At 49.7% G+C, this 12,987-nt stretch overlaps 1 protein-coding gene across 1 annotated transcript; it reads right to left on the bottom strand.

Annotated features, from left to right (window-relative positions):
• Positions 1-3,819: 3,819 nt before the first annotated feature.
• On the bottom strand, positions 3,820-12,972 carry LOC309541060 (maestro heat-like repeat family member 5; the record flags this gene model as incomplete). The annotated part of the gene is made up of 6 exons (XM_082238469.1): positions 12,857-12,972; positions 9,647-9,807; positions 8,316-8,470; positions 6,156-6,284; positions 4,233-4,392; positions 3,820-3,848 (listed from the first exon to the last, which is right to left on the bottom strand). Exons 1-6 carry the CDS (start codon positions 12,871-12,873, stop codon positions 3,820-3,822), a joined length of 651 nt encoding a protein of 216 aa, XP_082094595.1. The 5' UTR covers positions 12,874-12,972.
• Positions 12,973-12,987: the final 15 nt, after the last annotated feature.

The raw sequence follows: 12,987 nt of genomic DNA, 5'->3' as shown, positions 1-12,987 counted from the left end.
CCTGTCCCAGATGGTGTAGTTCTGCTCGGACTTGCTGAGCTTCCTGGAGTAAAACGCTCCCGGCCGCCACACCCCCTGCTGGTCCTTTTGCAGCAGGACCGCCCCCACGGCTCTGTCCGAGGCGTCTGTCTCCACCCTCATCGGCCTGCTGGGGTTGACGTGAAGCAGCTGCTCTTCCGACGCGAAGAGACGCTTGAGTGCCTGAAAGGACTGCTCCGCCTCCTCTGTCCAAACGAACTTCTTTTTCTTGGAGCTAAGCGTGTCTGTGATGGCCGCTGTCTGCATAGCGAAGCCCTTGATAAACTTGCGATAGAAGTTCGCAAAGCCGACAAACCTTTGGACCTCTTTTCGGTTGCGTGGACTCTTCCAATCCAATACCGCTCGAACCTTGGCGCTGTCCATGGCGAGCCCCTTGTCAGACAACTTGTAGCCCAGAAAATCCACCTCCGTCACGTCAAATTGGCACTTCTCCAGCTTGGCGTAGAGCCTATGTTGCTTTAGTCTGGTCAGCACTTCCTTGACGTGTCTGTCATGCTCCTGCTGCGATTCCGAAAAGATCAGGATGTCATCTAAGAAACAGACGCACGTCTTGTAGAGAAGTCCCGCCAACACGTGATGCATGAAAGCTTGAAAAACGTGGGAGCCATTTTGCAATCCAAAAGGCATAACTCTGTATTCGTAGGTACCCAGTGGCGTGAACATGGCCGTCTTCCACTCATCTCCCTCCCGCATGCGAATGAGGTTGTACGCCCCTCGCAGGTCTAACTTGGTGAACACTTTTCCCTTCCGCACCTTCGCCAGGAGGTCGTCGATTCGTGGCATGGGGAAGTCCGACGGCTTGGTCCCATTGTTTAAAATGCGATAGTCCACGACCAGTCTTTTTTGGGGCGTGTCTCGCTTTTTAACAAAGAATACAGGACTGCCCCCCGCTGCCTTGGACTCTCGGATGAAACCGCGCTCCAAATTATGATCTAAGAACTCTTTGAGTTCCTGCAGCTCGTCCTCTGACATGGAATACAGCTTCCCTTTGGGCAGCGCCGCCCCCGGCAGCAGGTCAATTTTGCAGTCATATGGTCTGTGAGGGGGTAGCCTGTCCGCCTCCTTCTCGCAGAAAACTTCCAAAAATTCTGCGTACTTGTGGGGAATCGCTTGCAGCGTGCCTAGCTGCAGCTGTGACTCCTCTTGCTCCCCTTCCTGCTGGGGCATGATGCAGTGTTCAGCACAAAAGGAAGAGCCGAAGGTCAGCTGCCTCTGGTACCAAGCCAGCGCCGGGCTGTGCTTGTCCAGCCAACTCATGCCCAATACAATGGGCGTGTCCGATAGCTGAGTGACGTTGAAGCTGATGATTTCCCTGTGATTCCCAAGTCGCATCACCATTGGCGGCGTCTGCTTCACCACTTGCCCCCCTAGCAACTCCCTTCCATCCACCGTGACAACCTGCAGGGGCAGCGTGGCAGGCAGCAACTGTATAGCGTGCTTGTCGACAAACTCCTGCCCTATAAAGTCCGCGTTGCTGCCCGAGTCGATGGTAATTGGCACGTCCATGGTGATTCCATTGGGCAGCTGGAGAGATGCGGTGAGCCTCACCACTGGTTTGGGCGGGAGGGGGTTCACGGGCTGTAAAATCTCTGGGGACTGCTTCACTGACATGTCTGGCTGGGCCCCAGTGCCTCTTCCTCCAGCCAGACATCGTCGTTTCCCTGCTGTGGTTCTCCTTGCTGCGTTGCTGCAGTCACCATTGCTGAGGCTGCAGTGAGCTTGTGGAGCCTCTGGGGACACTCTTTCGCCATATGCCCTGGCTCCTCACAGACGTAACACTTCCTGTTCCCTCTAGGAGGCTTCGCTTTCACTGCTGCCGGTGCTAGGGCTCTGGTTGCTGACTGAGCCCTTGCACCTCCAACCTCCATAGGTTCGGCTCCTCCTCCTGGCGGAGGCGTGGATTGCGCCCGCGCTGCTTCTCTGGGAAGGAAGGAGGGGCCCCTGGCTGATTCGCGCCCTCCACGCCCTTCGTCCCTGCTCCACGGACGTTCTTCCAGCCTCACCCCCACTGCCAGTGCCCTCTGAACGACCTCCTGGGTGGTTCGGGGTCTCTCCCCCCTCGCGATCTCATCTTTAATCAAGCTGTGCAACCCCTCCCAAAAGAGGTCTCTTACAGGGGCCGAATCTCTGTCCCATTCCAGGGCACTGACCAAGGCGAAAAAGCGGGCATGATACTGTCTGACGCTGGCCCTCCCTTGTCTTAGCCCATGCACCTCCTTCCGGGCAAGATCCACGTCAATACTTGATAAAAAACACCCATCCATCGCTTTAATAAAGGCATCTGCATTCTGGAGCGCCGGATCCTTATCCCTCCATAAATTGCGTAGCCATGCTTTAGCATCCCCATGCAAATGGGCCATGATGAATCCCACTCTCTCTTGCTCATCTCTAAAGTCTTTATGCAGCAGTTGCAGTGCGCACAGTACGTCTGCTCTAAAGTTGGGATACTGTTGCAGGTTCCCATCGAAGTGAGAGACCAGCCCGCCTGTTCGTCTCGCCAACCCAATTCCCTCCTGCCGGGGTGTCTGCTTCGTCAGCACGTCTAACCTGATCTGGAGATCCCTGCAGGCGGCAGCTGCCTCCTCCTCTCTCTTCCTGGATGCGAGAGCCTCGGCATTCAGTTGTGCCACTGCTTTTCTGAGTTCCTCTATCTGCTGCTCAGCCGTCATGTCGTCTGCTGTTCGTGAGCTCACTAGTAGGCACCTGTTTCTCTCCCCTCCTCGGGGCTGTAGATGCCCACAATTTGGAGACGGAGCTTACTGTCAGAGCTGCTTGAAGATCCTAGCTCACAGAGGATCACGCTAGCCAGCGATCATTTAGTAAAAGTCTTTATTGAATTACAGTTTCCATTCTCACGCTGCTGCGCGCAACTCTACGTCTAGTAGCTAGATCGACGAAGCTCCGTCTGAGTCTCCGCCCCGTGCGCACCAACTTAATATCCTAGCCCTGCTCCACCTTTTCCGCCTGACTGTCCTCCTCTGGGTCCCTCTACCCCCCGGGGCTTCTTCCTTCCGGGATTCTTCTGACGCTGACCCGGACCCTCCTGCCTCCTTGCGCCGGGCTTTAGGACCTGGCTCCCTTTCCGGGCTGCTTACTGCGCCGCCTTCCTCTGCATTTGAACTTGGCGCGCGCGCCCAACCTTCCACTTTCCTCTTAACCGTTTCTTCGCTCCCCGATGGAGGTGTGGCCACTCCTGACTCATGCCCTCCCTCCTGTGGTGAGCTGCCAGCGCTTGCCCCCTGGCTCCCTTCCTCTTCCCTGCTCTCTGGCGGTGACGCTGGTCCCGATTTCCAACTGCTCTCCTCTGAGTCCCCTCTGGCTCTATCTTCCTGGGGTGCCCCCCTAGACTCCCCCCTTGCCCTGGCCACTGGTGCTCCTTTCTGTGAATCCTCTGATTCACTGGAAAGACTCGGAGATCTCGGGTCGTCGTCATCACTCATCTTTTCTTCTGCCTCCTCCCCTTCGCTCTCTGTTTCCTCCCTTGCCCTTGCCTCTGCTCCTAAACCCCTGACAGCTTCAAATGCATATCATAGGTCCTTGCATTTGAAGCCCATGCCATTATAGGCTGCAATCCTAACCCCACTTTCCTAGGAGTAAGCCCCACTGAATACAGTAGGACTTATTTCTGAGTAGACATGGTGGTAATGGCGGTGTCAGACTGTGCACCAATATAAACACAAGCTTATCATCAGCACTCAAACTGTGTGTATCCAGAAGAGATTTGCTAGGCATTTCCCCAGAGCTCATTTGCAGGCTTCAGCAGCAGCCATGGGCAGTTCATTAGCAGTTCTCCAAATCTGTGAGGCAACCTTTGTTCATGGGAGGGGCAGGAGAGGCATAAGGGGAACAATGAGGGACCGTGGGGGAGAGAGACAGTCAGCGTCCGCTGTGCAGGGCCTCTCTTAGAACACACTGTCTGGGTATTTGCCCCCATCTGCCCCAGTATAATAAGGGGTGGTGGCCGTTTTCTGTGATGGACACAGACCAGCAATGCTGGTCCTGTGCAGAATTCCCAGGGACCTGCTGATGGAAGCTGGCTGCTGCCTCTGGCTCATTTGGCTGAGCAGGTCTAGTTTTCTCAAGGTGACCCCTATCCCAAACACACCAGAGGACTTTGGACCAGAACCAGCTCTGTTCTGAAGACACAGAGGCAGAGTGGAAAGGGAGTACTGGGAAGGATGAGGCTTTTGTACCTTTGTTTGCCAGTTTCCCCAGAACACAGAGGATGCTACGGTATGGGAGCAGCCGCCCTTGGAAGCCGTCCAGGAGCTTGCTCAGCACTTCTACTGGGAAGTGGTTCCAGAGGGCCACCAGGATGTCACCAGCTGCATCCTGGTACAGGTCCCGAAGATCCTGCAGAAGCAAAGGGGATATAAATGTCAGGTGGGCAGCTGAGGCCACTTGCCCATTTCTGCTCTGTGGGGAGTGGGGGGAACTGCAGCTGAAGGGACCTTTCACTCAGGCACCCCCCCACCTGCTATATTTCTAACAGGCGCGGACAAAGCTGTTGGTCAGGGTAATATGGTGAAAGGTTGTTTGCCAGAAATTATCATCACAGGCCATTGAAAGACAAGAAGCAGCTCCTTCAGTTTAGCCTGGAAACATGTTGGCAGGGGGGTTGTGGAAGATCCCTGGAACATGGTCCAGCTAACTGGTTGTGGTACGTAAATACTTGGGCAGCTGCATTTCAAGGCACCTGAGATTCCCAGAGCACCTGCGAGGGCAGACGCATGTGGAGCACATTGCAGAAATCTCATCTGGACCACTGCAGGACCCAGAGGGCAGATAACTGAGTCTGTGTATAAGAGCAAAGTGGTCAAAGGCACTTCTGGCTACTGCTGCCTCCTGGCCACACAGAGACCAGGCTGTGCCCAGGGCTCCTCCCTGGTGAACCTGCGGGTTGTGCAGGACTCCTCACTAGACTCCTCTGTGAACATTTGTGTGGGGTGGGGCTGGTTGCTCCTAAAGAGAACCTCCCTGGACCCCAAGGTGCTTGACAATTACCACCCTGCCACAAATACCCCTTTGGGTGTGAGGTGGTTGAGAAGGTGGTGGCAGTCCAGTTGCAGACACCCTTGGTGGAAATGGGTTCTCTTGACCCCTTCCAGCCTGGCTTCAGGCTCTGCTTTGGGGAAGAATCTGCCTTGGTCAACCTGGTAGAGAACTGTCTTCAGGAGAGGGATGAGAATGGAGACCTTGCTGCTCTGTGGCTTTCATCACCACTGACCATGGCCTCCTCTGGGCCTTCTCCATGAGCTGGTGGCACTATGGTCCAGCAGTTCTGCTCCTACCTATGAGTCCAGTCAGAGAATAACACTGGGGGATTATGCTGCCCCTTGGCAGTTGTGCTGTTGGGGTCTGCAGGGCACCATTTTACCCCAGCGCTGTTTAACATCTATATGAAGCCATTGAGAAGGTCTCTGGGAGGTCTGGGGCAGGGTTTCAGCAGTATGGTGATGACACCCAGCTCTGTTTCTGTCTTGCATCTGACTTGGAAGAGGCTGTGACTGTTTTAAGCCAGTTCCTGGGTGCAGTGGTGAGCTGGATGAGGCCAACAAACTGAGAAAGAATCTGGTAAGATGGAAGACTCGGTGAAAAGAGTCTCCAAGGTCTGGGAGTTGGGGAGCTCATCAGTTGTGGATGGAGTTATTCTCCCTCTGAAGAAACAAGTACATTGTTTGGGGAGCTCCTAGACCCATCTCTGTCACTGAAGGCTCAGATGATGTCTAGGGAAAAGCAGCTACGGTCAGCATAGACTGGGATGCCAACCACACCTTTTTCTTAGCTGCTATGACTGGGGATGGGCTAATGGGATGGCCTGTTGTTCCACCAGGGCTCTGATTGAATGAAATTCTCCCGTATTTGCAATATGCCCAAGTACTGGAAATTATTGGGTTGCTTATATCCTTATTTTTATTATGTATATTGTGCTTTTTATATTATAATTTTATGTTGTGAACTGCACTGGGATCTACAGATGAAGGGTGGTATACAAAATTAATGAAAAAATAAATAAAATATTGCAAGGCTTGAAAAGTGGTGGGAGAGAGTCAGCATCGCTCACTCCTTCAGCTTAGTGATATAAGAAGCATCTATTTCACCAGTTCGCTCCTTACTGTGGTCCTCAGCATATCTTCAGCAGCTAGTTTGATGATGACTTTAGCCAGTTTGTAGTCTACGCTATGTGCCGACCTGATCACAGCCTGCAGGATTTCATTAATACGCAATCGATGCTTTGGAGAGATCTGCAAAAAAGAAGGAAATGCTAAAGGAAACCCAAAGTCTCATGTCAAGTGCCAAAGGTGGTTTGTGGATGCATGCAAAAAGCAGCAAAGGCCAGCACTGGATTCACTCAAGGCACCCTGAAAAAAGAGGAGAAAAGAAGCTACCGTCTGAACCCACACCTGACTCCTCAAAGAATTCATGCTGGTGAGAAGCCACAGAAATGCTTGCAGGGAGAGGCAGATTTAAGTTTAGCACAAGGCCCCTCACATCTCACTTGGAGGACTACAAGGCTTTCCTCTCACAGAACAGGGGTGGATCCTGAACTCCCCTGCCCTTGTGGGCCATTTTAACAGTTGGCTGGGGCCTCTTTCCTGTCACTCACCTGATGACCAAGCTGAAAAAAGAGATTCCTTTGCAGACATGGCTGGCGCTAGAGAAAGGTCCTTTGTTGCACCAGCTTCCATTCAAGCAGGTGCCACAAAGGGGCCTGCTCTGGTCAGTGCTGGTCAGCTGCCCTCTGTAACGATCTCTGGCAGGCAAGCAAGCCCTGATAAGAAGTAACGATTCTCCGACAGTTTTATGTATGTTTATTTACAAAAAAAAACCCCACATCCAGAGCACAGCTTCTCGCCTGCTCACATTTACAATAGTTGGTCAGTCTGAATCTTCGCCCCTCCCACAGCAGGAAGGACGTCAAACTCCCGCCTTCCCCCTCTTGCCCTTCTGATCTCATCCAGATGCCTAGAACAGGGACTGAGAGGCTGGCCTGCCCCCCCCCCCACTGACCTCTGCTGATCTGCTATGCTCTGGCTGCCTTCCAACTCTTCCTCCCCTTGAGAGATAACAGAGTCTTCCCCAGGAAGGGGGGGTTGAACTGCCCTTTCTTGACTCTGTCAGCCAGCTCTCATCTGCAGAATTGTTCCCTCGTTCACTTACCGTATTTTTCGCTCCATAAGGCGCACCTGACCATAAGGCGCACATAGTTTTTAGAGGGGGAAATCAAGAAAAAATATTATTCCCCCCACCCCAGCCCCAAAGAGCAAAGCCAGTGGGATCCCGCTCGCTGTCCTGGCTGCTTTAGCTGTGCACAGCTAAAGCAGCACCCTTTAAGGAGCGTGCGGCTCCTGCAGGCTTTTCTACAAGAAGGGAAGAAGGGACTGACACGGCCAGTCAGTCCCTTCTCCCTCCTTGGGGAAAAGCCCCCAAGAGCGGAGCTTGTGTCCAGCTCGCATCTTGGTGGCTTTTCCTGCCTGCCTCCCCTCTGCATTCGCTCCATAAGACGCACACACATTTTCTCTTACCTTTTAGGAGGGGGAAAGTGCGTCTTATGGAGCGAAAAATACGGTAGTTCAATTTCTGAGTCTAACTCATTCACCTGTGCTCTGGGGGGGGGGGCACATTCCTGACACCCTCCCACCAATTTGCCTCACCACCACACCCCAACACCAAGACGGAGCAGTCTTCCTTGTGTCCCCCCGTGAGCCACCCTTTCTGCTTTCGCCTTTCTGGCCACACACACCATCGCAGTCTGTGTGTCTGACTCTCCCAGACACCACTCTGCTTCACATAAATGCTTCAGAAGTGCCCAGACGGACACACCAAGCTGCAGCTGGGGGCATGCAGGCCCCCTGCCCCCTGCTGCTCCCAAGGTCAGTAGGTGCCTTTGGCAGGTGGTGCTTGCTTGGAAGTGCCTAAGGAACATCCAGAAAGGTTCCAACGGCGGAAGAGCCCTTCTGATGGGTGCTCTTCCTGATGGCTGATAATGGCTCCAAGTTCAAAAAGCATCTTGAGAGGCAGAACACAGCATGATTCACCTAAGGGTGTTTTGACTATGAGGATGTAGAAACCACATTTTATAATAATAATAAGTTTATTATTTATACCCCACCAATCTGGCTGGGTTTCCCTATGCCATAAATGATGTGTAATCATTGGGGGTCACAAGCAGACCAGATCCAGGAGACCCTCGGTTCCCTTCTGCAGCTAAGCCTTTTTGCCACCCACACGAGGCATTTGGGAGCATCTCACAGTCACAGGGTTGTCCGGCCTACCTTGTGGATGCTCTGGCGATACTTGCAGACGGCCCGCAGGACCCCGGCCAGCTTGGTCTCTGCCAGGGCACACAGGTTGTCGATGGAGGCCTGCACCAGGAAGGGACCAGTGCCTTCCCGGAGATTCCTCAGGTTGCAGAAGCAGATCTGTGATTCTGGCAAAAGGAAAGAGTGAACCCTGACCAGGCCATTCTGAATGGGTCATTTATTTTTTATTAACATTTATGCAAGTTCTATGAAGAGGTAAAATCAGTTATGATTAAATGGGCACAAGATGTAGGTCACAACCTTATGATGGAAGATTGGGAAAAATTATGGAAAACTGACCTAAAATTTACAGATTGTTCCCTATTGAAGGAGAATTGCATGAAGATGATGTACAGCTGGTACACAACACCAGTGCAGTTAGGGAAAATGTACAAAGCTAGTTCAAATATATGTTGGAAATATAAGAAAAAGGAGGGGACATTTTATCATATGTGGTTGGATTGTAAGGTAACTAAAAAATTTTGGGAAATGATATACAATGAATTGAAGAAAATGTTCCATTTTACATTTGTTCAAAAACCTGAAGCATTTTTATTAGGGATTGTAGGGAAAGATCTGCCAAAAAAGCTGAAATACATCTTCATGTATGCGACAACGGCCACAAGAGTTCTGGTAGCACAAGGATGGAAGACTGAAGAATCCCCAACCAAAGAATCATGGCAAGAAAAATTGATGGACTATGCAGAACTGGCAAAACTGACATACAAGCTACGGGACAAGGATAACTGTGACTTTAAAGATGAATGGGAACCCGTTACAAAGTATTTGAAGATACAACAAAGCAAACTGGACTCCTTGGCTGGTTTTGAATAAACATTCACAAACTTTTTATTGATAATAATCAGCTAAATAGTTTGAGGATTCACACAACTGTGTAATATGCAGAAAACAGCATTTTTAGAGAAATCAAAGACTGGAACTGAGGGAAGTCGGGGGTGGGGGTGGGTGGGTTCTGTGGGGGGAGGGAGGGGAGGGAGGAAAAATGGGGGGGATAAGGATGATATGTTTCTGGATAATATGTTTTGTTTTAATTTTGAATAAAAGTTATTTTTTAAAAAAATTATGCAAGTTCTGTCATAATACATGAAAGGTGAGTGTGGGTTGTGGGCAGTAATACTGCCACCGAAAGAGAAGCGGTTCGGCTCTGCTCTCTGCAGCCAGCAAGTGAAGCAGCCTTTTCCAGGGGGTGGGGTGAGCATCTGAGCCCCTCCCTGTGAAAAAGGGTGCCTCACTGGGACAATGATTTCACGACCCCCTTCTTCTGCCTAAGGCTGACAGCTCACCATTCTCGTCTAGCTCTTCCTTGTGGGGCTCTGCCCTCTCCTTTTGCCGGGGAAGAGCAGCAGGTGCTGTGTCTCTGCTCCGACTGTGCTCCTCTTCTCTCGCTGGATGAGCCCGCACTCTATTCTTCCGTGGACGTGCTCTCTTGAAAACGGAGCAGATCCTGGAACAGAACTGAGAGCTGAGGCAGGAAGAAATACCTTTCCCAAAGATTACTTAGATGTTTCCTAAACTCACCATCACCTTGTAATATCATGTTAAACGTTATTGCAAGTCTTCTCAAAAAAAGACTAGACAGAGGGCACAAAGAAGAGAACCATTTTTTAATGGCATTTTATAAAGAGCTCATTATCCAATATTTAATATGAGAGACTGTGTGTTCTCCAAAAGAATATAACAAAGGAAGACAGCCTCCTCAGTCCTCCCCATGCGATTACAGAGCCCACACAGCTAAAAATGCAGAGCTGACCAGCATGAAGTTCTATCAAGATCTAATAAAACCATAATAGAAGAGTAACAGAATAAGGTGAAATACATAAACTTTCTGAACTTTAACAGAACACGTACAAGCCAAAGTATAGCACCATGCACACATAGGCCTACAAGGGCCAAAAGAATAAGGGAGTCAGTGACATTTGGGGAATCTCCCTCATCAAAGGAACAGCTTTTCCTCACCTGCTGAAACATTGGTATCTGAAGAAGTGTGTATGCACACGAAAGCTCATACCAAGAACAAACTTAGTTGGTCTCTAAGGTGCTATTGGAATTATTATTATTATTATTATTATTATTATTATTATTATTATTATTATTATATTATTATTATTATTATTATTATTATTATTTTGTGCTGAAACATTGACATCAGTTCAGAAAGGGAAGCGAAGAGCTGCAAGAGAGCCAGGCTCACTGAGCCCCTGGGAGACCCTGATGCTGTGAGTTTTTCGCACAGGGCAATCTGCCAGCTTCAGTTAACAGAAAAGTCGACATTTCCCACTCAATTGTTAATCAAGCAGCAACCCAAAGGATGGTTGTAAGTTCCTTACTCATCCATTTGGGACCCAGATTAATGGAAAGTAGGGTGAATTGGGGCCAGAGGTGTACCTAGGCTCCCGAGTGCCCTTGGCAAAGAGCTGCATCGACACCCTCCTTGTCCCTTGCACCCTGGGTAAGGAGCTGTATTGCCCCCCACCCCAAGCAGCAGAGCAGTGGTCAGGTGGCCAGGTGGGATGCTAGCCACTCTGAACCAGAGTGGAGAGGCACAATTTTGCACACATGCACCCAGGCCTGCATCCTTGGCGGGGCCCAACTTGACCAACCACTAGGTATTAGATTCAGGAAGGTAGCCGTGTTGGTTTCATGGTATCTGAAGAAGTGTGCGTGCACACGAAAGCTCATACCAAGAACAAACTTAGTTGTTCTCTAAGGTGCCACTGGACTTTAAAATCAATAAATCAATAAATCCCTAGGTATGTCCCCGATTGGGGCATTGGGGGGGGGCAGTTTGGTTTGTTATTCCGGAAATATGACCAAACACCTCATGGTGCTGTGGATGCAGCAGGGACCCCCTTTCTCCACACTCCTGCGCAGACTCAGAGGAGAAGCTGTTATGTGCAGAAGTTAACATGACTGGAGTAAAGTGGCAGCAATGGACTGCTTTGAGCAAGGCTTCTCTAATTATTATTTCTAATTATTCTTACTCACTTCATATCTTTACCACTTTAGAGGGGGAAAAGAAAAAAATCTCAAAACATCTTACAACACTTTAAAACATCAAATAAAACAATCCAGATTAAAAGATTACTGAAGAAAGTCAAATCTAAAGTATACATTCAAAGAAGCATAATTAACAGGAAACTAAAATATTAACTTAAAGTTTTCAAAATAAATCATTACAGAGGAGGCAAGCTACAGAATACATATTTAACACAAATTTAACAAAAAAATGTCTTAAATATTTCAAAAGAAAACATTACTCAAGGAAGTCACACATAAAATCCACAGCATATGTGAGAAAGTAACAGATACATAAATGTGAATGCTCCATTAGTGGTTGCTCATATCCCCTTGTGAATCATCTGGAGCGACACAGGTTCCCTATCCCTGAGATACTGAATTTGGTTGTTTAATTGCAGCTGAAGTGGAGCAGAAAGGAGTTCTCAGCCGGATCAGGCAGAGCTGCTCCACAGTCTTGTTCCCATCCTCACTTCAGCCCTTTTAGGGCACCATAGAACTGTTGCTGCATTTTATGGATTGAAGATAGCATTGTCTTTAGCCTGTTAGACTCTTGCAAACTTTCACAGAAAGGTGAGGAGGAAGAGGAAGGGCTGGGTTCAGTTCCTCCCCCTGCTGAATTGCTGGTTGGTGTGACAATGTGAGAGAGCTCCAGGCCTGTATAGGTTGACCAGGGTCTTTGTTCCTTCACAATTGCACAGCAAACAGTCGACAGTTTAGCCTGGAGAAGAGGAGGTTAAGGGGTGATATGATAGCCATGTTCAAATATATAAAAGGATGTCATATAGAGGAGGGAGAAAGGTTGTTTTCTGCTGCTCCAGAGAAGCGGACACGGAGCAATGGATCCAAACAACAAGAAAAAAGATTCCACCTAAACATTAGGAAGAACTTCCTGACAGTAAGAGCTGTTCGACAGTGGAATTTGCTGCCAAAGAATGTGGTGGAGTCTCCTTTGGAGGTCTTTAAGCAGAGGCTTGACAATCATATGTCAGGAGTGCTCTGATGGTGTTTCCTGCTTGGCAGGGGGTTGGACTCGATGGCCCTTGTGGTCTATTCCAACTCTATGATTCTATGATTCTATGACAGATACAGCTTTCTTAGTCAGGAGACTCAATTACGGAAACACCAGTGCTAATGTGCACCCGTTAAAACCACACCTGGGCTTTAGGGTGGGTAGGTGGGGAGCCAGCAGCTCCAGAGAGACAGGTGAGCTACATTACTTGATGGCTTGCACATTTCCAGCCGCAAAAGGCATATGCAGCCAGGCACATCCTTGGGTCTGGAGCTCCTACATGGTGATCTGTTGCCTCCAATGAGCTGAAACTCTTGGCATAGCCAGGAAAATGGAGCCCCCTCCACCCTTCGCACCAGCCTCCCTCCTGCTCGTCACACATGAGTCTCGCCCCGCCTTGCCAAGCACAAGGCCAAAGATCTGACAATCATCTAAGATAAGGTCTCAACTTCTGTCCACCAATTACCTTCCACAGAGAGTCATGTTCTTTTGTGAATTTTGTCTGACTCAACTTGGCTGACATTTTCCAGACGTTTGTGGGCAACTCTGTTCTCCAGTTCGCCACAATGTACTTTATGTCATACGTGACATCACAAT

Source organism: Podarcis vaucheri (assembly GCF_965113315.1).
Source record: "Podarcis vaucheri genome assembly, chromosome: 9".
Classification (NCBI taxonomy): domain Eukaryota; kingdom Metazoa; phylum Chordata; class Lepidosauria; order Squamata; family Lacertidae; genus Podarcis; species Podarcis vaucheri.
This window is presented reverse-complemented; position numbering and strand designations above follow the sequence as displayed.